The 24022-nt window shown below is 45.1% G+C and overlaps 1 protein-coding gene and 1 long non-coding RNA gene across 5 annotated transcripts in view; both read left to right on the top strand.

Annotated features, from left to right (window-relative positions):
- SPMIP7 (sperm microtubule inner protein 7) overlaps positions 1-23719 on the top strand; it is a 37640-nt gene extending 13921 nt beyond the window's left edge. For 3 of the 4 annotated variants that reach the window (XM_083709668.1, XM_083709666.1, XM_083709665.1), the window contains 6 exons: positions 2744-2882; positions 4240-4307; positions 7091-7132; positions 10342-10449; positions 20423-20530; positions 22510-23114. In XM_083709668.1, coding sequence (XP_083565794.1) covers positions 2744-2882; positions 4240-4307; positions 7091-7132; positions 10342-10449; positions 20423-20530; positions 22510-22633 — 589 coding nt within the window. In that variant the 3' untranslated portion in view covers positions 22634-23114. Of the gene's footprint in view, positions 1-2743; positions 2883-4239; positions 4308-7090; positions 7133-10341; positions 10450-20422; positions 20531-22509; positions 23115-23593 lie in introns of those variants that run through there. The other variant, XM_083709667.1, reaches the window with a different exon arrangement.
- Positions 4322-6277, top strand: LOC310830309. Its single transcript, XR_014557570.1, has 2 exons — positions 4322-5526; positions 5674-6277. It is a non-coding gene; the product is annotated as an uncharacterized lncRNA (long non-coding RNA).
- Positions 23720-24022: the final 303 nt, after the last annotated feature.

Here is a 24022-nt window from a genome sequence, read left to right as displayed (position 1 = left end):
TGCTGCGCCCTGATGTTGGCAGCCAGGCGTTGGCTTTTACTTGCTCCTTGATTTCTTCTTCCTCCTTTCCCCCAACAGTTCCCGCCATCCCTTGCCATTCCTTCCTTTGCGGACAGACTCTGGCAAAGTGACCTGGCTGTTGGCAGAGATAACATCTCTTGGCGCTCTTTCCCTCCTTCTTCCGCCCCTCACTGGTGTTTGAAACTGCGCGCGTGCGCACTGTTCCAAGTTCCATCGGCTTTGCTGGCGGGAAAGGCTGCTCCGGAATCTCCGGAATGCGGAAGTCCTTCCAACGTTCCCCCTTTCCTTCCCGCTTTTCCAAAGCTCTGGCTTCCTGGCGCGCTCCTATGGACAGCGCAGATTTAGTCAGATGGTCCATAGACTCCGCCCTAGGCGCCCGGGAAAGTTCATCTTTCACTGCCGGAGAGAGCCCTTCTTCAAACAGCATTTGAATAGGTTCACTCGCAAGGTCCCACCCCAGTCTATGAATCAGCATGGTGAACTCAGTCCAGTACTCACGTACAGATCGGCTCCCCTGTTTACACGCCATTAACTGCCTGCGCACCACCCCTTGCTCAATCTCGCTGGAAAACATCAAGTCCATGGCGCGAAAAAATTTCATTGTGTCCTTTAAGATTTCATTATTGGCTGCCATCAGGGGCCTAATCCAGTCCCTCGCCCCTCCCTCTAGATGGCCAATCACGTACGCCACTCTAGAGTTCTCATCAGGGAAGTCATCAAACAGTAGATTGAGAGCATATTGCATCTCTGTCCTAAAGGCTTGATAGTTCCTGGGATCCCCCCCAAATTTCTGCACCAATCCAGGCACCTTTCTGGCAAGTGGGGTGGTTTTTCCCTTATCCGCATCTTGAGCCCTCCTCTCCTCGAGCCTCGCCGTTTGCAGCGCGAGCTGGACCTCCAACGCCCTGTACCTTTCTTCCAGGCTTGGACCTGCTCCAGCTCCAGCTCCTCCGGTTCCGGCTGGTTCGCTCATGATGCCCTCTGCTTGCACAAGATGCTTTCAAAGACTATCGGATTGCTGTGATGGGATAATGAGCTGCTTGTGCGTAAAAGCTTGATCCCTCTGGGGTTTGGCTGGTCACCCAAACCTAGGCACTAACGGAGCCCCCAAAGCATGACTCCGTCAGTCGCTGGTAGAATCCGACAGTGGGCGTCTACGGAACTTACTCCAACATAAAAGTTGTTTGACGGACATGCGCCTCCTGGACTCTCTGCGTGACAGCTTCCGGCGAGGGGTGGGGGTTGCTAAAGGGGGTCTTGTTACCTCCTCACTGTTCTCACTAGAAGTATCCCAGAGCCTCTCCCCCGATTCCCTTTCCGCTGGAACTCCTGCTCTCCCCCTACTGGTTCCTTCTTCTGCTGTAGAGTCTCTCCTATTCTCCTGGAGCCTCTCCACCACCTGTCCCTCCGATGGCAGTTCCCTGACACATATATATCAAAGCATTGTATAAAAGTTGATACATTAGCAGGATTGTAATAAACATTTGCATTATTATGATAAAAGATAGAACTGGAAACAAATAGATTAATAATATTACATAGACATGCATGAATTGACCATGAAACAATGGAACCACGGGAGGGGGTAGAGGGAAGTCAAGGGATTTGAGAAATCCCACATCTGGGTGTCTTATTGAATGTATAAACAGCATTGTGAATTTTGTTAATGTTTGTTTTAAGTGGTGTTTATTATAATGAAAATCAATAAAAATATTATTAAAAATTGTTAGTCGCTTTATCTTGTTCAAGGTGACCCAAAGCCCCTACAACCAAGTAGTTATTCCATCATTCTGTGTGTTAACATTAAGGCAAATAGATACTTGTGTTAAACTTGTGTTCAATGAAAACACAACTCTGTATGCACCGAAAGTATAATATGCACTGAATGTCCCAATGCAATAGGTATTGCAAAATACCTATCAAAATAATATCCACACAAGGTATGTCCAGTCACAAAGAACTTGGAAATATACATATTCAGGCATGCAAATTGCTATGCAATATCCCTGAGTTCAATAGTTTGACTATGGCGTAAATCTAGATAAGACTGTACACGAGGGACTCCGGTTGACGAGACCTCCTGGGTATGGTCTTTGTTTCGTATGTCTTCAGTTGAGCTGAGATATATTGAGATATATTGATAAACATCAAGTCTGTGCTCATTATTGGGTGAGCTTTTGATGCCTGGGCAGCTTTTGATGCCTAGTGTTCAATCAGCAAAGATGCATTTACATCCTCCAAGTTGCAGCCCATCCTAAATTATACTTTGCCTGTGAAGAGGCAGCGGAGGAGTCCCTCAGCATTTCATCCATGTGTGGTTTAGCTTGTGATGGAATGGGGACCTTTGTTACGAAGTAAAGTTAATAGTTTTGACTATTAGATGTAAAAAGCCAAGAACTCACATGCTTCTGTCCTGGCTCTCTCCATGTATAATTTTATCATACATTATGGAGTATGCATATTATATTCTGTGCTTCATAATACAGCCAAATTCCCCCCCCCCCCCGATGAAATAAGCTCTTCCATCTTAGACACTTTTTCTGTGAACGTATAACATAACCAAACCCCCTCTGCCCCCCCTTATATGCACAGTCAATGACTCTTATGGAACAAGCATTACAAAATCCATCCACCTTTGGGGGTGGTGGAAATCTGTGTTATTTATTTCTTTGTCTAGCCATAACTACTGCTGTAAAACCTCTTTCCCTTCTTTTTAATGAAGAGCAAATGAAGACATTCCCTGGGATAGAATGTTGCCCCCCAAAGTCAAGCCTCCAGATACGACATTAGAGCCAAGGGCTGATAGAGTCTCGCAGCGTTTTTCAATGAAGCAGTATGAACCAGAAGCAGAAACAAGCCAAGTGAGTGAACTTTATTTTAGCTTGTTTATGGGTTGTTGTTGTTGTTGTTGTTTGTTGTTTCAATCATAGTCATAGATCAGTGGTAGAACACACACTTTTTATACAGGTGCCTCCCATGTTTAATTCCCTGACTCTCCAGTTAAAAGGCTCTCAAGTAGCAGAGCTGGGCAAGAACTCTACTGGAGACCCCCCCGCCCCAAGAGCTGCTGCTAGTCAGGAATGAACAGTATGAGGCTAGATGGATGCTCTGACTAAGTATCAGGTAAGTTCACGTGTAATGTAGGAGAACCATAGTTCCAACCGTAGATGCTGAACTGCTCTGGATTTCCCTACTGCTTGATTGTGAGTTGATGGCTTTGTTTAAATGCTGTCTCTTTTTGTTATGTTTTTTGTAAGTATTTAGCTAAGTTGCCTTGGGGCTCATTTTTAGTGCTGAAAAGTGAGGAATGAGTTAACCAGGCAAGAAATCGGGGACTGGGACAGGATTTTCCATGTGGAATTTTTTGTTTACTCTTTTATTTTTAACAAATTTAACAGAGAACTAAGAAAGGAAAGGAAAGTGTGTGTGTGTGAGTGAGTGAGTGAGTGAGTGAGTGAGTGTGAGAGAGAGAGAAGGGGAAGTATGTGAGAGAAAACCCATAAGTTCACATTATAAATACAATAACCATCCCATCCATCCACATTAATTAAAAAACATAAATTCATATGTGCTGCCCAGACAGGTCTCCACATGAAGCTGACATTTGTCTGCTCTTAATAGCTGCTCCGTGAGGGAAGCCTTCATGTAGGACTTGGATGAGAGGAGCTATAGTCATTTAAGAAGCCTTTATATCACAATTAAAGACATCCTGTCCCATGGCAGATCAAACTACCTCAGTGCCAAAACAAGTTTTGTTCCATTCCTCTCATCTATCTTATTCCCACCATGCCCACTGGCTACAGCAAAGACCTGCTATGGCATGGTTGAAGTGAAGGTATGTGTCATAACCTCACCACTCTCCAGAAGCCATCTTGGTATATAAGCAAATATCTAAATGAACAAATAATAATTGTAAGAACTCGTGCCTGTGTTGTCTTTCTGTGACACTGAGTGAGCTTCTTGTGATACTTTCTACTCTTCCTGTGCAGAAATGTGTGCTGAAATTGTGACCCAGGCATGTCCCAACATCCGCATCCCATGTACGTTCTCAATAAACCTCCAGTTCTTCTTGTCTGCCTGAGAGAGAATAACCAGCTACAATGTGCCAGACACTTTTCAGTACTGTAATGTGATTCGTCTTTAAAGTTACTGTGATTGTTAGCAGTAACGGTGTTATTCACACAGGTGGTGATACCAAAAACATTCTTATTGTTCCAGGTTGTTGGAAGCCTCTGGGACAGATTTCAAAGAAGAGCCTTCATATCACCGGACAAGCCAATTAATTTGTGAGCTTCATTGATTTCTATAGTTTGAAAATGTTTGTAGATTTTAAAAAATTATCTGTACTTTCTTTTATGGTTTCACATCATGGGAATTTTAAAGTGACACTAAGCAAGATTTTTGCTGTACGCATATGTACAGTTGTTTTGGTGGCACTGAATTTGGGCTGGGAGAGAGAGTGCACTTGAGCTAGACGGATCTTTGCTATGACCAGAAGTGCTTTTCTGTGTTTGTAAGGTGGAGCAGGGTGGTGGCAGGGAGCTCTGTCAGGGGCTGGGTCACTCTCTATTAGCCCCTGACAGAGAGTGACCAGCTGAGGTGGGAATAACTTATACTGCAACATTTGCTGCCAGCGACCTTGAAGGCCAAACTATTTTAGGGTTTGTGTTTGGGGGGTTTTTTTTAAGGGGAATGCAGGGTACAAGGGCCTGATATGCTGGTTGCAGCAGAGGTACTTTCCACTTGGCCTGATTTTGCTATCACCGTTACCCTTCCTCGCAAGAATCCATCTGCTCCCCAGCGCCACCTGGGAAAGGAGTTAATTCTCTCCCAGTACTGCTTCTGCAAAAGGACAGTTCAGATAATACTTGCACATTTGAAGAATGCACACACACACAGGATTGTGTGGACTAACTCCACCCCAGCTCTCAAGTTGCCTAGTACAGGAGGTTGGTGAATCTTGCCCATTTCCACCTCTCTCCATTTCTCTTTTTTCCTAATCTTAAATTCAGTTCTCTACATTTCTGTAACAGTTTGTTTTTTGTTTCGGAAGGTGCAAATCAGGTTGATTCCCTTTATGTGCAAGCTGAATTAAATCCTCTGTCCCTACTCTAGGCCAGTGTTTCCCAACCGGTGTTCCGCGGCACACTAGTGTGCCGCGAGACGTTGCCTGGTGTGCCGCGGGAAAAATTAAAAAATTTGAAAGATATCCGGAGAGGCGGCCTTCGGGCGAGTTTTAATTTTAATTTTCCTTCTCCCACTTAATGCCCCGCGCTCGCCCGAGCGGCTTGCAGTCCTCGGTAACCACGGCGACCCGAGGGAGGGGAGGGAACAGGGAAGTCGAGGGCGGCGGCGAGCCGCGATGACGTCAGTGGGCCGCGCCGCCTCGCCCTGGCACGGTGTGAGAGCCCCGGCTAGTGCCGCGAGCTTCGGAATAAGTGGGATCCGCGTGCGCGAGACCGAGATCGCGGGTAAGGAGCTCAGCCCTGGGCAGGAGGAAGCGGGGCCGCGCGTGCGGGCCACATCCCCACAGAGAGCGGGCCTCCCCCGGCCCACCACTCCGGGCAGGTCCACTCGCATGAGGGGGCGGCGATGGCGACGGCCGGCAGCTTGCCTGCAATGCCATCCCTCGAGCAGGCAAGGAGCCCGGAGGCTACCAGATGCGAGTCCTCTTTCCCACCCTGCTCGGGAGTCCAGAGCACTTGGTCGCATTCAGGATCTAGAGTGGGGAAGCGGGGCTTGTGTCTGGACTGGACACATTGGGCTGCCTGTGCCGCTCGACCTGCGGGGAGAAATCAGGGTGGGAGTCACGACCGTGAGGCAGGGCTGCCAAGTGTGGCAGAAGAGGACACGGCCGTCGCACCTGTCCTTAGGTAGGAGCTTCTTCCGTGTCGACCTGCTGCCCTAAAGTCTTGGCTTTTTTCTTGGCTTTTTGGCGGTTGGCACAGAAGGAAGGCAAGGGGGAGGGAAAAAAATTGAAACTTACACTTTCATGCGTCCCTCCCGGCGTGACGCTGCGCGCTGACGTCACGGGGCTGTAATGGTGATGTGCCTCGAGATTTTTTTCATGAAACAAGTGTGCCTTTGCCCAAAAAAGGTTGGGAAACACTGCTCTAGGCAGCTTAAGTTCCCCCCAGGCAGCATGGGTTCCTTAAACATCAGCCACAGCTATGACTCCTCTCATTGACTAAGAAGAAGGGTATAAAGCCTCAGAGTTCTGTGATGAGGAGGAGGGACAGACTGACAAACAAACAAACACATAGGAGTCAAATAGGTGTAACCATGTTTCTCTAGCACATAAACTTAAGAGCGATTAACAATCGCAATGCCCACCCTAACCTATCCCAAACCCTGCAGGCAGGGGCAGCCTGTCCTGTTTCACCATTTGAGGCGAAATGGCAAATTCCTGCCTCCTTCACTGCCCCCGAAGCTTCACCTACCAGGCTTCTGGCAAGATGGCAGTTGGCTGCTGCTATAGTCATGTGACAGTCTGTGTCCCTGGTCCTTCTGTCCCAGGTCTTTCAGGCCACCAGAGTTTGCTTTCCTCCTTGTTCTCTCCTTTCTTCCTCAGATCTCTGTCTCCAGTTTCTTCAGTCTGCTTGTCTCCTTTACCAACTGCCCTTCCTTAACTGACTCTCCCTCTTTCCTCATTACCTCATTGCCTTTGCAGAGCTGCATACTAAGGAGCAAGCATTACAATGGAAGCTCTTCAAGGAGTAAAAAGGCTGTGTGTGTGTGTGTGTGTGAGTGCACACGCATGCACACTTTAAATGAAGTCTGGTGATCCAGGGCAAGCTGGTGGTGCAAAAGGCACCGGGTGGCAAGGCTAGAATCTGCAAGATCTAGCCGGTCAGGCAATGGTATCATCCTAAGTGTTGGAAACCCAGAATTAAAGTTTTTACTACCTACCAAGGCTGAACTAGGACCCTGCGTCCACTATGTGCTCTTAAAAATATACATGCCATTGTAAATTGTCTGAAAGTTGTCACATCTGGTAACATACCAAATATTGATTGTACATTAGTAGGAAGTAAGTTAACCAATTTAATGTGCCTTTCATCTTTAACAGTGTTAGTCCTTGCTCTCGAACTCAACATCTCCCTTTATACACGTAAGTAAAAGTTGTTATGTGAATATATATCTTTTCTCTTAAGCAGGGAATTTGTTCGTTCAAAAAGAGACAAAGCCACACAGTCTGTTTGCATAAGTGCTCCTTGGTCCTATGGATGCCGTTGACTCATGTCTTCCGATTTACAATGGCATCCATAGGACCAAGGAGCACTTAAGCCTGAGCCATAGAGAAACAAAGCAAGAGCAGAAAGAGATTCCAAAAGTGAGGTGGAGATTCAACAATATGAGGAGTAATGTCATGAATCTGAGCTGAGGAGATAGCAGGACTCTGCACCAGAAGTAAGCCCAGTTGAGCTTGATGGGTCTACTCCCAGGTAGGAGTGCAGTCTTCTATAATGAGAAAATGGATGTTGTGTGAGTTCATAATATTAGAATTCAGAATCACCAGATAAATTAATTGGCAGGAGGACAGAAGAAAAATACATGTATTTATTTAAAGCATTTTAACCCACTCTACTACCAGAAATAAGGTGGTCAGACACAAAAGAATGCAGGGCTCTTGCACTTTTAATGGCGGTTTAGGGGAGAAAATTTCAGCAGGCATAGCTTGTTATTACATGTATAGCTACTGAAATTTCTTCTACACAAGCGTGCATCTTTTGCATCTAGTCACCTAGCCATAAAATGTTTTCAGAATGGCTTACAAATGTCATTGATAAGAAAATCCTTGTCTTTAGGCTTCCTGTCTCAAAATACATGACAGAAAGAAAAGGAATTGGGAAGGAGGAGGAAAAACCAAAATCAGTACTCATCAAAACTTTCTTTTGCGCTGCACTTCCGAGGCACAGGTCCATGCTTTAAAACTCCATGTCCGAGCAGTTATTGTGTTTTGTTTTTGTCGTGGCACTTTCCCTGGGAAAACCTGCATTTTACAATTGAATCAGAGCAACCAGCAATCTGCAGAAAACCCCATTGGCATTTGCTCTGATTCAGTAGTAAAACGTGGATTTTCCCGGGGAAAGTGCCAGGGCGAAAAGGAAACCACTCAAACACAGAGTTAAAGCCTGGACCTGTGCCTAGAATGCGGCACAAAAGGAAGTCTGGATGAGCCCTTTAGCACCATTTCTTAAGTTACAGAATGTAATGGCCAGCTGAAATGGAAAGATTTAAAGGAAGAGATAAGCCAAATGTTGCTGATCTTCAGTGGAGTCCATGAGGAAACACCGTACATAATTAGCATATTAAATTCATTGCCACAAAATATACAGTATGTTGTGGCCACTAGATTAGCCTGATATTTAAAGGACTGGACAGATTATAGAGAATTTTTTTTACTAAATATCAGCCATGACAGCTAAACAGAACTTTCCCATTCAAAGGCAGTGTGCCTATGTATGCTGGAGATAAAACAATGTTGACTTCATATGAGCTTCCTATCTAACTGGTCACTTCTAAACTCACTGGATGTTTGGTCAAAATTCATAGAGTTTGGTCAAAATTAGTAGTTTCTTATACTCTCATATGCTTCTTCTCAGTTTATGGCAGTTCACGGCAGAAAAATCAACTTTGTACCACCCCTCCACCATTTTAATATACATATTTTCCCTACATTGAGATTATCCCAATGTATAGACTTGATTTTAGAAGATTGTCAGTTGAAATGAACTCACTCTCATGCTTGACTTCATATTAAGAGGGCTGATAAATAGAATAGGCATGCAATTCAGGCTATTACTTGCTGCAAAACCTATCCTATGGCTGTGTGATTTCATAAATCATCTGTGAACAGCTTGGAAACTGACTTGAGAAGTTGCTCCAGCAATTGTGGTCCTTGTGGACAGTTGAACAGCCAGCTGGGACAAGTCAGACCTATGACAAAATGTTTCAGTGAATCCTCACCCCGAAGCACTATATTATAAGGTATAAGCCATAAGGGGCTCCACCCCACCCCACCCTTCGCTCCTTTCTCCTTTTCACTGTTCTTTTCCAAGTAACACTCAAACTGCTATGGCTACTGAGCATACTCAGTTCTCATTGGGCTATGCAGGAGAGGTCCCCACATCTACCAGTGGTTTTTAGTGTATCTACTCCCCTGTTTCTCAGTGTCACTTTTTGGCTCCAGTCCTGTTGGCACTTGCCACATGAGTTTTTCCATTCTAAGCAAGAGGCAAAAAACAGGAGGTGTTTTTTTTGGGGGGGGGGGGTGTTTCACTTGGAGGTGAGGCCAGGCAGTTCTAAATACCAGCACTGAATAGGTTTGAAATGTGCAATAAGGAAGCCCCACTGGAGGATTTAAGAGGGTTTTATTAGCTCCTACGTCCCTGGGCGTCCTTATGTTTAAGAAATTGTGTCTCCAAAGCATAGTGTCGAGTCAGACATGAGAGAAGAGGTGCTTGTCAAAAGGGATAGGAACAAGGCACTACAGAAATGATGATAAGCGCTTTTTGTGGACCATTTTGGATATACCAAGCATTTTGTCTCCAAAATGCAGCAGAAGGTCAGAGATGATACTGTGCTCCTCCTCTACACCCGCTGTCCATGTTAGGATGCAAGCGTGTATTAGGGCTCGGCAAGAAACTCCATCCATGTCTGGTTATTGAGGCCAACTAAAATTTATTTGCCCCAGGCCTGCACAACCTGTGATCCAGCAAGCCAAGCACAGCCCGCCAGCCACATCCACTGCTGCCTTCCTGGTGGCTTGAGAAACCTCCTGTTTTTTGCCACTTGCTTGGAATAGCAAAAGCATGAGGGGGATTATCAAGCATGTAGCATATCACAACATGAGAGTAATGGGCTACATTCAGCATTGTGGGTCAGAAATCATGGCTTCTGAGACATTGCTATTTCCTAGTACTATTATTATGGTTGGTTTTTTTGTGTACTGGATATAGAAATATGGAAGAAACTAATGAAACTGTTACCAAAAAATGAGCTATACCAGTTTCTTGGGGCTGAATACAAAAGGCAGTGGAAGCAATGATGACTCCATTTCTTTCTCACATTATTTACAGTTTCCCCAAATTAGCTTATTCCACCTATGTGGTAAAACGTTGTCATCCATTTTTTCCTACAAGCACACTGCCTAGTTTTATGTGTATTTTGGTACGTGACTGCACAAATCTCTCTGTATGTTTTTGTGCACCTTTTAAATAAATAACGAAAAACTTGGAGCTTCGGTGGCCTCAGCCAGCTGTGTTATAAATAATACATATTTGCCTTTTGATTCATTCCCCCTTTTCATCCAAACAGAGGCTGTGTTGGTGCAGAGAATCCTGATGACCTGGACAATCCCTATGTAGATGTAATTGTTCACAGCAGAGTTCGAACTGCAGAACCACAATATGTGAAATCTTCCTAGTATGTAAACCTCAAGTTTCCTTTCTTGTATAGTAATTACTGATTGAGAGCCTGAGGGACTCCATATCATGCTGCCAAGCAGGATTTAAGTTTATTTGGAACCAGAGCCTATGGGACTGGGTGCAGGTGACTCAACTACAGACTTCTGGGATAGTAAAGGTACCCCTGACCATTAGGTCCAGCCGTGAACGACACTGGGGTTGCATGCTCATCTTGCTCTATAGGCCGAGGGAGCCAGCATTTGTCCGCAGACATCTTCCAGGTCATGTGGCCAGCATGACTTAGCCGCTTCTGGCGAACCAGAGCAGCGCACGGAAAGGCTGTTAACCTTGCGTGTCAAGGTCTCAACCCCACCCTCCTTTTGTTGAATAAAGACACAAGACTCAAATAAATAAGGTTAATGGGCTAAAAAAGGCCACAACTTTTTTGGTTACAGATGATGAGCGGTATCGGCTTAGGCATTGGATCTAACCAACTATATCTGACTCTAGCCCATCTGCTGGGAGCCCAGAAAGGGTTAACCACCAGTAGGGGGAGTCCTGCTGATGCACATCAACTAGGAGTTACCCGGGGTTACCAATAGGGGTGGTGCCTTGGGCCCTCACCTCCCTAGGCTTCGGACAGGGCCACCCCCTCCCAGAATCCTTTAACGGAATACCCTTCAATATGTGGGGCAGGTGATGGCGCTACCTCCCCTCATCTCTTCTCCAGAATTATTCCAATGCCTAACCACCATACCATAAAAGTTGTGACAATTTGCTACGAGGTAGGCAAAAACCAAGTGGCTGGTACCAATTTGCCAAGTGGAAAAATTTCTACCAGGCCCCTCAATGGCAACCAACCAAAGTCCATAGCAAGGGGTCGAAAGGGACAAAAACCTTAACGGGCAGGAAGGTGGGTAAACTGGAGCGCTGGAAGCCAAAAGAGGGAGATCTCCAGTGACACAGCCGGGAAACCCCAATCACGCAGGGCTGGCCACCCACCCCCTGCACATGTGGAAGAAGAAGAAGAAGAGTTTGGATTTGATATCCCGCCTTTCACTCCCCTTCAGGAGTCTCAAAGCGGCTCACATTCTCCTTTCCCTTCCTCCCCCACAACAAACACTCTGTGAGGTGAGTGGGTCTGAGAGACTTCAGAGAAGTGTGACTGGCCCAAGGTCACCCAGCAGCTGCATGTGGAGGAGCGGGGAAGCGAACCCGGTTCCCCAGATTATGTGACTACCGCTCTTAACCATTACACCACACTGGCTCTCGAGCGGAGAGGGTCGTGAGAGCCCGCAATACCACCTCCTCCTTAAGGCAGAAGTGGCCTTCCCACTGCAGCGGTACCTATTTATCTACTTGCACTTTGACGTGCTTTCGAACTGCTAGGTTGGCAGGAGCAGGGACTGAGCAACGGGAGCTCACCCCGTTGCAGGGATTTGAACCGCCAACCTTCTGATGGGCAAATCCTAGGCTCTGTGGTTTAGACCACAGAGCCACCCGCGACCCTTCTGGGATATTAATGGCAAATCAATTCATGCACTGTGTGCTTCCAATGGAATTTATGTATTACATACATCCACACATCATTTTATTTGTATGCTACCTTTCCATTGTTAAACCATGCTCAACGTGGCTTACAACATGAAAAAATATATAATTACAAACATAACTAAAAGTAATTATGCTTATGACTTATAAACAATAAATATGACATCAAAAGCTACACAACCAAACTGAACTATTTCCACATCAATCATATGATATAAGGCAGGTAGAAAAGACCTGCAAGACAGGGAGCAGGTCTTCCAGGACTCACAGCGAAGATGGTGTTGCATTGTGCTTTTTAATTCCATGGATTTCAGTGGGACTAAGAACCAAGCTACACAAACTTTGTCCAGTTACTGCTGAAGTACCTCTTCACACTGTTGGCAGGGATCACTGGCTGGCATGCTCTCTCCTAAGCAAGCCTCATATCAGGGGGCCTGGGATAAAATCATCTGCAATCATATGCTAGTTTTCTATGTACAGGAAGCATTTTCATAGGTAAGAGCAGTCAGACAGGGAAGGCTTTGACACACATCTGCTATCTGTAGTGATCTTGTCTCTCAAGAATATGTAAGATATTATCTGTGTGCTCAATATGGTTGTATAGCTCAGTTTTTAAGCTGCAGCTAGCCTTTGGGTGCAGCTATTTTAACTTACTCATTAAGCATCAGGTCTTAAAAGGAGCAGATACATATCTCAGAATTACTGCAATGGTAAATAATAATAATAATAATAATAATAATAATAATAATAATAATAATAATAATAATAATAATTTATTTATACCCCGCCCATCTGGCTGAGTTTCCCCAGTCACTCTGGGCGGCTTCCCATCAAGTGTTAAAAACAATACAGCATTAAATATTAAAAACTTCCCTAAACAGGGCTGCCTTCAGATATTTTTTAAAGGTAAGATAGCTGCTTATTTCCTTCACATCTGATGGGAGGGCGTTCCACAGGGCAAGTGCCACTACCAAGAAGGCCCTCTGTCTGGTTCCCTGTAACCTCACTTCTCGCAATGAGGGAACCGCCAGAAGGCCCTTGGCGCTGGACCTCAGGATAAAGAGAATAGGGACATCCAAATGCCTTTTGGATACTAAACACAGTATATGAATAGTTCATATAGTCTGACCCACTAATAGGGAGCAATTCCCTCTTGGTTGTCTCAGTGGCTGCTCCCAGACACTTTTGGAACTCCCTCCGTGGAGAAGCTAGACTGGCTCCCACCTTGTCTTCCTGCCAGCAGGTGGAGACTTTGGGAGACTGACTGCTTGTAAGGACAGCTGGTGCTATGCTGTTTCTGTTGTAATTATTTGTTTGTTTTTAATTGATAATAGATTGTTAGATACACACATATAATCAGGGTGTTTTTTAAGCCGGAACTCAGTTCTGGCACCTCTCAGGCCGTTGCCATTATATGAAAACAAGGGAGGTGTTCATGGTGAGTTCAGGCACCTCTTTTTCTTGAAAAATTGCACTGGTTTTAATTCAATCTGTGTTTAATTGTTTAATTATTCCCCCCATGTTTTTAGCAGTTATTTCTGACTGTAAGCTGCCTTGAGTCCCTGCCAGGAACAAAAAAGGCAGGGTATAAATTTAATAATAAGTATGGAGGAATTTCTCTTTATTTCAGTGTTTCAATAGATCTTTCCCAAGCTCCCTGAGGCATGCTTTTTTAAAGATTGAAAATGGAGGCACTCTTCAGCAGTGTACTCACTACCTACTTAAAACCCAGCAAGGTAATTGTTTCCCTACCCTCCCCCCCCCCCACTTCTAATTGAATATATGGGATACAGGTGGCGCTGTGGTCTAAACCACCGAGCATCTTGGGCTTGCTGATTGCAAGGTCGGCAGTTCGAATCTGTGTGACGGGGTGAACTCCCGTTGCTCTGTCCCAGCTCCTGCTAACCTAGCATGAGTAGATAAATAGGTACCACTGTAGCGGGAAGGTAAATAGCATTTCCTTGTGCTTTGGCTTCTGTCACGGTGTCCCGTTGCACCAAAAGTGGTTTAGTTATGCTGGCCACATGACCCAGAAAAATTGTCTGCAGACAAATGCCGGCTCCCTTGGCCTGAAAGCGGAGATGAGTGCCACACCCCAGAGTCGATTTTGACTGGACCTAACCATCCAGAGGTCCTTTACCCTCTAATTGCATGTTGCATGTCATTGTACACGTTACTATGGATGGATGCGTTTTCGGTTGCACACTGCCTGTCCACACCAGTGGGTGGAGAGGGGGCATGGAGGTCTCCCAAAGGGTTCTGTTTTCAAATCAGTTCAAAACTGGTTTGAAAATGCAGTGTTTCTCAAACTACAGGATGGATAAGCATTGAGTCTAATATTATGAGCACACAGCTCCACAAACTATCCATGGGAATCCCCTGGATACAGAGTAAACCAGAGTGTGTACACAACCTTCATGCTTTAAGTCTTTTTTTTTAAAAAAAACACTTTTAAGGTGTAATGCTCAGATATCTGATGGCTTTAGGAAGGTGACAGAGTGGGGAGCTCAGCCACATCCGTGGGTCTTGGAAGACGCCACCAGCATGACATAGGTGCCCACGGAAGAATCCTGATGGAAAACAGTGCTGGCAGAATACAGACATTTGCCAAGCTTGCACCCCTTCATTTCCCAGCCACTCCCAGGCAGTCTGTGGAAATTTACAGCCACCCCAAAGCTGGTGTGAGGAATTCCACTCCCAATGACTTTGGGCTCACAGGAGACTTTAATGGTTTACTATGCATGGTGCACAATGGGAAATCCCAATTTACTGTCTCATTTGAAAGGCAAGTTATATGTGTGTACTGAAATGTAACTAAATATATATTCATTTTAATTATAAAATTGTCAGGTACTAAGAATTTTCCAGAGAAACACAACCCTGTATTTCAGGGGGCTGGGCTAGACAGAATACCCTTTGGGTCCCTTCCAACAGTTCTATGATTCTTCACCATTAACAACACAAGAAAAAAACATGGGGTTATTTGAAATATACTCTCTGCCCATGGTGGCCTTGTCCATGTACTTTAGGTGTGGAGATGACATTTGGCCGCTAGAGGTCGCCTGAGGATGCTAAAGGTTTACTGCTGTAAAAATGTTGGTTCCTTTAACTTTTCACACAGCTGCTAATTGTGCTTCTGCCGCATGCCATTTCTGAAATATAGTCTTATATGAACTAGAGAATCTTAGCAGTGGAGCATGCCAAAAGGAACAAAAAACCAGAAGAGGATATATTGTGCTACTGCCAAATAATCATTTTTAAACCGTTTGGGGAATTCTGCTGTTCCTTGGAAGCCTCTTAGGGATTCCTGAATGAGGAGATCAGTTATGGCTTGCAAGATTCCCTCTATGACAGCTTGCCATCTGCACCAGAGTGGAAAGTGGCAAGGACAGGGGTTGCAGGGGGAGGCCAACTACACCCATTGCTGGTTGCAAGAGCAGTGGGAGGTGCCAGGGACACCACGGGGCCGATCCCAGGGCCCAGCTGTTGAAAGGAGCAAGTCTTGCCATAGATAACAGAACACTGTCAGTCAAAGCAACACCAAAGATCCTTCGGGGAGATCACAGAATTGTAGAGTTGGAAGGGACACCAAGAGTAACCTAGTCCAACCCCCTGCAATAAGGGGAGGCATACACACACGCGCACACCTTGGTTTGGCACAGGGATTGGAGTTGGCTGGGTGTCTGGACACCAGATATCTGTGACTCCTGAGGTGAGAGCCTGGACAGGATTAGCTTTGGTGTGGTGGTATATTTCCTGGGTGAGAGACGGGAGGCCACTGGAGGTGGGGACTGCTATACCGAGCACTGGCCGCCTATTGCAGAAAATCTTTGCCCATCCCTTAATGACCATTAAAGCTGATGGTGCTGCAGGGTGGTTTTGTTTTGTTTTGCAGCATCACACTTTAAGTTGGGTGGGGAACCTGTGGCCCCGGAGCCAAAACAGCCCTGCAGGCCTCTGTCGGACCCTCAAAATTGTCCCCAGGGTTAGCCCATTAGCTCATTAGCCCTGCTTGGCACCAGTTGTTTCTGCATGGCTTGGATGTGCCTTGGACTCTGTTCCTTTCGTTTGAAGTTCGAGAGGGGTGTGCATGTCACTGGACAAAGGCGGTCTTGGTCTGTCACTCCTGTGACCAACGGAGAGGAAAGAGGCAGCCCCCTTGCTCAGGCGAAGACAAGCGTGCAGGCAGGCAGGCAGGCAGGCAGGCAGGCAAGCAGATGGGAGAACACCTTCTTAGGCTCCCTTGGCTGAGGCTGGGCTGTGGAGGGAGGGAGGGATCAGGCAGGAGCTCCTTCACCTGAGTCAGCAGCAGCCTCCTTCCCCTCCTCCTGGTCACTTCTCCCTCCCTCCCCAGCCCAACTGCTTTTTCAGCATTATTTCAGGCATTGTGATATATCACTATATCACCATGGTTAGCTGGTGATGTATCACAATGTTGAAAAACAGATATTGCCTAGCCTAAAGGACAGAGGTGCCTGGCGTTCTCTGGTCCATGGGGTCACGAAGAGTCGGACACGACTAAACGACTAAACAACAACAACAACAACAAAGGTGAGGTCACTTGCACTTGGAACATGGTCCTTTTCTGTTATTAGATACTTTTATTTCTTCTATACCTGCACTCCATTGCTGCTTGGCACTTAGGCAGTTTTACACAGGGTTGTTCATTACGGCATTTGTTGACTGTTGCTTGATTGAGAGGAGATGGCGCTGTGTGCCTGGGCTAGGTCTGGGATTCCATTTTTGTAGTGACAAGCATGGGGCCGGTATGACAGTGGGGTACAGATAAAGGAGTGAGAGAGTTTTTAATCTATCATTCTTTCTGCACTTGTCGTGGTTTGGTAGAGCATGCCAACCAATCCCTCTCTGGTGATGCCACTAACCTCCAGGGTGGTCCAAAGCAAGTGATCTGTCATTCATGATCTGATCATGGGTGAGTGGGCTGACTTGGCGTGAGGGGGCTGTGCTGACTCAGCACTGTCCCCCCAGGTACTTGGTGCAACACCAACCCAGCCCTGTGGGGCAGGGGGCAAGTCACTGTCATCCATAACATTTCCATTGCTCTCACCAGGAGGCCAGCTTGCTCTGACTGATTGCAAGGGGTTGTTCTCGGTGTTGGGCCCAAGATGATGTTGGTGTACAGCCCCCCCAAATGCACCGCAGCGCCCTCAGCTCCACAGCTTATAGGCGATTTTATGCCTAACATCTGTGCTGTGGTGGCCTTGTCATGTGCTAGCTCGCGACTTCATGTTCTCTATGACAACCATGGAGCTATCTCAATATGTCACAGGCCTGACTGATACATAGATGTGGCAGGGCAGGTGTTTGGTCTGCAGAGTTGGCTGGCACAGATCCAGTGTTAGGAGTGCTTGGGGAGGCCAATGTTATGGACAGATCATTCCCCGGTGAGATTTTGGCTGACTGGCAGTGTCCCCCGGCATGGATTGTTATGGATGAATGGAATCTGATCCATTCCTGAATGCTCAGGGAGATCTCCTTGTTGTCATGGCCAGGGCTCCTGCCAAGGCTGTGGTCTTGCTATGGAAGTGCAGGATGGGCAGGGCCTGGGATGCAATGCTTTTCATGTGCCCTAAATGGCTTGTAAGAGCAGTTGGGAGATGCTGCCTTTAAGAATAGTCCTCATGATGACCTAAATGTCAGAGAAACCCCAAAATATAAATAGCAGTAGAAACCTTCTTCCCACCTATGGTTTGACGTTTTATGTAGATATAATGCTTATATCTGCTTATGCTGTATATCTCAAAATAGTATTGGTTTCTTGTAGTAAAAGTTCAAAACAAAACATAGGTGCTGCTGTCTACATTTACCCTAGTAGAGTTTCTGGTTTCCCCCCAATTTATTTTCTATTTATATTTTTCCTTAGTTATATTCTTCCAGTGGGTGGTATATCCAGTACTAAGCATACCTGAAGCTACTGAAACCAATGATCTTAATTTATTCAAATCCAGTGCTTTTCACTGGGTCTACCATAATACCCAACTTTTCCTCTAACTTTAAACAACTGCTGCTCTCTATCTCATGCCTAGTTTTCAAACTAGCAGGGTCTCTTTTTTTAGCTTGATTGGTGCAACTTGTCATGAGCGTGATGAGAAGCTGCATCTGCAAAATTCTCTTTTTACACAACCATTTAAGGCACGGGAACCTTGTCGTCTTCTGCACCTGTGTGCTGCTACCTAGATACCCTAGATCAGGCATAGACAAACATGGCCCTCCAGGTGTTTTGGGACAACAACTCCCATCATCCCTAGCTAACAGGACCAGTGGTCAGAAAAACATACTATTAATTTTTCATTGGCAAACAACAAATGATTCACACACATAAACATAACTGCACAGACTTGATATTTAGCACATTTCTCAGCTTCATTTAGCTGTATCTTATCCTTTTTTCTGCCCCCCTCCCCACAATGCTGCACTGAAGGTTACAGCACTCAAGAAACTTTGTTCTGCAGGTGTTCTAAGTCAATGGGGGAGAAATGCCACTAAAGATGGGGTTTTCCTGTGGAACAGTCATGGGAACGAAGAGGGAGGGCCATGCAATTCTTAGCCAAATGTCATATCAACAACCACAAATTCCTTTTCATTACTAGTGCTGCTTAACACATCATTGCTTTGTGTGACAATGCTCAGCACTAGCAAATCTCAAGTGCCTTGCTCTCTAGGCCTGGTGCATGCATGCATATCATTTAATTTATCTATGTTGCACCATGGCTGGGCTGACCCAAGACATTTTGACACCCAAGGCAAACAACAAAATGGCGCCCCCCTCACTGTCAGGGCAGAAGGGGTGAGTGAAGATGTACATCAGGAACAAGGACAAAATAAATATCTCTATTGGGATCTGCTGCCCCAGTGGATCCTGCCACTGGAGGCAGTTGCCTCACCTTGCCTCATGGGTGGGCATGCATTGAAGTTAAAATTTCCATGCTGGGGATACACAACAAGTTTCCCAGCCTCTCTCTCATGTGATTGGGTGCTGATTATTGAGCAATGTATCACAACAGCAATCAGGAATTTATCACATCATACATTGAGAAATCCTAGATATGGAAAGGGGGAAGAGATACACAAGTCCACTTAGCCTTCCTGGTGTGGCAGCGTTGCAGGTGAGTGACGCCTCCCCAGCCTGGATCCAATGTAGTCTTTGGTTGTTGGGCCTGCCCAGCTGGCAGGTTCCCTGTTGGCTTGTCACTACCCAAACTTCTGTCGCTTGAGCTAGAAAAGGCAACCGTTTATACTAGACAGAGCTCTGGGTCTTAATTTGCAAAATTCACTAGCTCTGGCAAACGGGGCTTGCTCACCACTGTATCAATCTAGTAGTGATTATCAACTTGCTAGGTATTTGCCCGTCAGTTTGGGAGACAGAGATGAAATTGATGTTTCAATTTTAGTGGCAGTTTCCAATGCTTTCGATGCCATCGAAACAATTATTAATTGTCTGAATTTTTATCTATTTCTCATTATGTATTTATATATTATCTTTCTCCCCACCCCTGTCTCCTGTTGTTGTTTTGATAACTCTCTACTGTATTTTATGTTTATGGCCAAATAAACTGAACCTGAAATTTATTTTTTGCCCACAGACTAGACAATTTGTATGCACAAATTCATTCTACATGTATGTAGTTCTGTTGCTTGAATCTAATTTGTACATTGGTACATAAGATTATTTGCTTCTTTATTGTGCTGCTTTATTTTGCAAATGGGTCTTGTGCTGTCATTTTATGCTTTAGAGCTGTATGTGTGAAATTTGGTTTTAGGGCAAAATTCCATATCCATGAAAATACAGCTGCCAAGAGTACGTGGCAGTGTCTAATATCAGTTCTTTTAGAATCAGATGGTATTCCATTAGTGCAAAATGTTGCCCATGGAAAAAAGTGAGAAATCTGATATTGGGGTGTAAAATACAAATATGTGGAATTTTACATCATTCTGTATCTGTGCAGGATAGGGCCTGCCATCTAGCGTCCAGCTGAGGTGGCCTGTTCCATCCTCCTTCTGCCACCAGTGGCTACTTGACCATTTTGCCCTGCATAGAGGAGAGATCTGGCTTTCAAAAAACCCTTCACTCCCCACCCTTGTAGCTTTTCTTAACTGTTTTTGTTTAACTGATAGTTAATTGTTTTTTATATTTTAATGTAAATTACTTTGTGAGGTTAAACTGAAAAGTGGTATAAAAGTATATTAAATGTCAACAAGATCCTCATCTAAGATGATTGAGTTTTATGAAGATGAGTGGAATAACAATTTTCATTTAGGAAGTAGCCTGGTATTTTCCTGCTGCATCATCTTTTCTCTCCCCACCCACCTCAGATGCAACAACAAAAGCTTTTGCCTTAATTAGAGCTATCAAGAAGTCATTATTTCAAGCCTGTGCCCATTTAATCAATTCCTTTTCTCCCTTTAACTTTTACCCTTAGCTCTCCAAACACCTTTGGATACACTGGCAAGGTTCATTGGTCAGCCACCCAACCAGCAAATTCTAATCTTCCACCAACATCACCATCAATAATTTCACGAATGTATTGGTAAGTGTGAGGCACATTACTTAATTTGCTCAGATACATTAGAATTCTAATTATGGTTATTTCATTAAAGAACAATTAAACATTAAGCACAACATTTCTTTGGTTTTGAAAAATTTGGAGTCAAAACCTATAAGAAAAGCTTTCAGGATTATTTGACATCTGCTGTAGTTTTCAGATTCCTTTGTATTTCCTTTGAAATTTGTATTCTTTTCCTTTGAAAACAGAGAGAGAGGTGGAAAGAATTCTAAAGCATGGAGGGCAAAACTGGGCTTCTCCAGATGACCTATTTATTGAGCAATCATCCTGCCTTGCTAGCTCAGAGTTTTCACAGAGCTCAGCTTGTCTGTGGTCCTCACTGAGCCTTCATTCTGATGTGTTTGTGAGCAGCGGGGGTGAGACAACAACAAGCAGTCATCTTTATTTGCTTGCAGGCTGTTTATCTGTCTTCCTAGGAATTATTCCTCCATACCACACTTTTCAATGCATTTTACTATTACTTCCTAACCACAATAAGTTGCGCGTTTTTAAAATGGATTAGTTGGGCTGAAGCAACAAAGCCCTTTAATTCACTTTAATTGCTGGAAACCAAAATTCTGGTATGTACATGAAGTCCTCCCACAATATACTGCCAGTCTGCCTGAAGGAGCATCTCCACCCCCATCGTTGAGCCCGGACACTGAGGTCCAGCTCCGAGGGCCTTCTGGCGCTTCCCTCACTGTGAGAAGCAAAGCTACAGGGAACCAGGCAGAGGGCCTTCTCGGTAGTGGCGCCCGCCCTGTGGAACGCCCTCCCATCAGATGTCAAAGCGATAAACACCTACCTGACATTCAGAAGACATCTGAAGGCAGCCCTGTTTAGGAAAATTTTTAATGTTTCATGTTTTATTGTGTTTTTAATATTCTGTTGGGAGCCACCCATAGTGACTGGGGAAATCCAGCCAGATGGGTGGGGTAATAATAATAATAATAATAATAATAATAATAATAATAATAATTTATACTCTGGAAGCACCCTATGTGTCATATAGTTTAATGCCATTTGTGTGTGTTTTAAAGTGTAAATTTCTCGATGGCTGCTATCAGGCTTGTGAAGATGGCACTTGGAATGGGTGTTAACTCTTCCCTCCATATCGTGATCCTGAAACTTTTAGGCATCAGAAGTTTACCCCAGAGTGGTGTCAGAGGGATTGGGGAGCGGCAGTGGCGGCTTCACCTGCGCTATTCCACTGGGTGAAGCAGCCACCCCCCTCTGGCCCTCATAACAGTCCTGGGCAATGTATTGGTGCAACACCCAAGCCTAGTGTGTACCCGCATGGCTTGGGTCAGGTGTGTGTGTCTTTTTCACCTGACTGCCTTCCCTTCAAGCTAGGCAACAACTGGGGCAGAAAGAGCCACACCACTGACCCCAAATACGGGTGCCTCTGTTTATTTGCACGCATGACACAGCAGTGCAAGATCATGCCAGGAGGAAGCAGCTCTTATGCCTCCTCAGGAGTGTGTGAGAGAAGGGGTCAAAGGGAATTACTGTTATTTCTCATTAAATTTCTATACGGCCCTTTGTCCAAAGATCACAGGGAGGTTTACCGTATACAGTGGTACCTCTGGTTACGAACGCTTTGGGTTACAAACTCCGCTAACCCAGAAGTAGCTGCTCCTGGTTGTGAACTTTGCCCCAGGATATGAAAGGAAATCGTGCACCGGAGGCGCTTGCGCAGCGGGAGGCCCCATTATCGAAAGCATGCCTCAGGATAAGAACGGTTTCAGCTTAAGAACGGAGTTCCAGAATTAATTAAGTTCGCAACCAGAGGTACCACTGTAACTATATAACATAATAACAAAGAAAAACAACAACCCCTTACAGTCTATAATTGTTTGGAATACCAGCAAGTTCTACCCACTGTCTCTTGGTGTCATTAGTGATTGTGACCTTGAAATTCACATTCAGGTGAGAAAGATGCTTGTCTCCTCTTGTGATTGCAGTTACCTGGCTAAGCATGGGCAACCATCTGAATTTCCGCATCTGGGGCCTTTGTCACAGACCCTTGTACCCACTGAACCTCAAAATCCTTTCAATAAGAAGGAGAAAAAAAGAATTGAACTTTGAAAGAATATCTGTCTCTGACGGCACAACTCCAAGCTTTAAGAGATAATGGGAAACAAGCAAGGCTGTGGAATGAATGCCTTCTTCAAGAATGGTCAAGAAACAAAACTTCATAAGGACATGCCTTTATGATGTGGGACACCTTCTGTATATTCCAAATGACCATTTCAAGCATACACTGATTAATGCATTTCTTTTTTAATGTACCTTCTCTCTTCGTATTCATTAACATTTCCTCATGCCCGGCTGCAGAGGCCACGCATGTCTGAGGTGCTTCATGCTGTTCAGCCCACACCAGGTGTGAGGCTGCTGGCATTGCTTCAACTGCTGGGGGATCAACAGGTCTGCCTGATATGCCACCCATCTGCTGCCAGGTGGGACTCCTGTGTGTGCCCTCAAATAATGTTAAACTGATCTTATACTGCAATCATTACTTTGGGTCCTGTGGAATGTTTTTTGATAAATAAAGAGATATTTTTATGAATGTAGCCTAATGTGGAGCATTTTTGCCTTTACCATGTCTGCTCAACTAATTGTGCCTGAATTTAGCCTGCCAGCCATGCAAGAGCCTTTTTCTTCAGCCTCATTGGAGGATGCTGGCCACAGTGCATGCAGGTGGAAAGCATTGGACTCGACAGGTCAGAACTTGTGCAGCAGTCTCTCTAGTCCATACAAAATGGCATGCTTTGTTCCAGGAGCCAGGTTTTTTGAAATGCTTCTCAGAAGGTCCCTAATCCTATTACTGTCGTCTTTTCCATATGTATGTTGAGTTTATGAATGTTTACCCATTCTCCACCTTGTTCCTTGTTATTACAATCTCCCCCCCCCCCAACACTTCAAAATAATTAAGCTGAATTTGCACATTCACCATAGAATCTCACCCCACTCCAGCATTTTAGGTCACTGTTGTTCTACATATGTGCTTTCATTTTCTTTCTCTCATTATTATCTCTGGTCCAGCAGGTTTTGTATGTTATAGATTACTGACGTGCAGCCCTGTGCCTGTATTTCAGTGGTGGTGACACACCAGGAGCAAGATCTTGGGGTTATAGCAGGTAACTGGAGGAAGATGTTGACCAAGTGTGTGGCAGCTGTGAAAAAGGCAAATTCCTTTCTAGAGATCAGTAGGAAAGGAGTTGAAAATAAAACTGCCAGTATCATAACGCTGCTATACAAATCTATGTTGCAGCTACATTTGGAGCACCGTGTACAGTTCTGGTCAACTCACCTCAAAAAGGGTATCGAAGATTTGGAAAAGGTTCAGAAGAAGGCAACCGACATGATCAGGGGAATGGAGCAAGTCCCCTGTAAAGAAAGCTTGCCATCTTTAGGCCTTTTTTGTCTAGGGAAAAGGTGAGTAAGAGGTGACGTGATAGAGGTTTATAAAATGAT

The sequence above is a fragment of the Podarcis gaigeae genome, assembly GCF_964106915.1.
Source record: "Podarcis gaigeae genome assembly, chromosome: 13".
Lineage (NCBI taxonomy): Eukaryota > Metazoa > Chordata > Lepidosauria > Squamata > Lacertidae > Podarcis > Podarcis gaigeae.
This window is presented reverse-complemented; position numbering and strand designations above follow the sequence as displayed.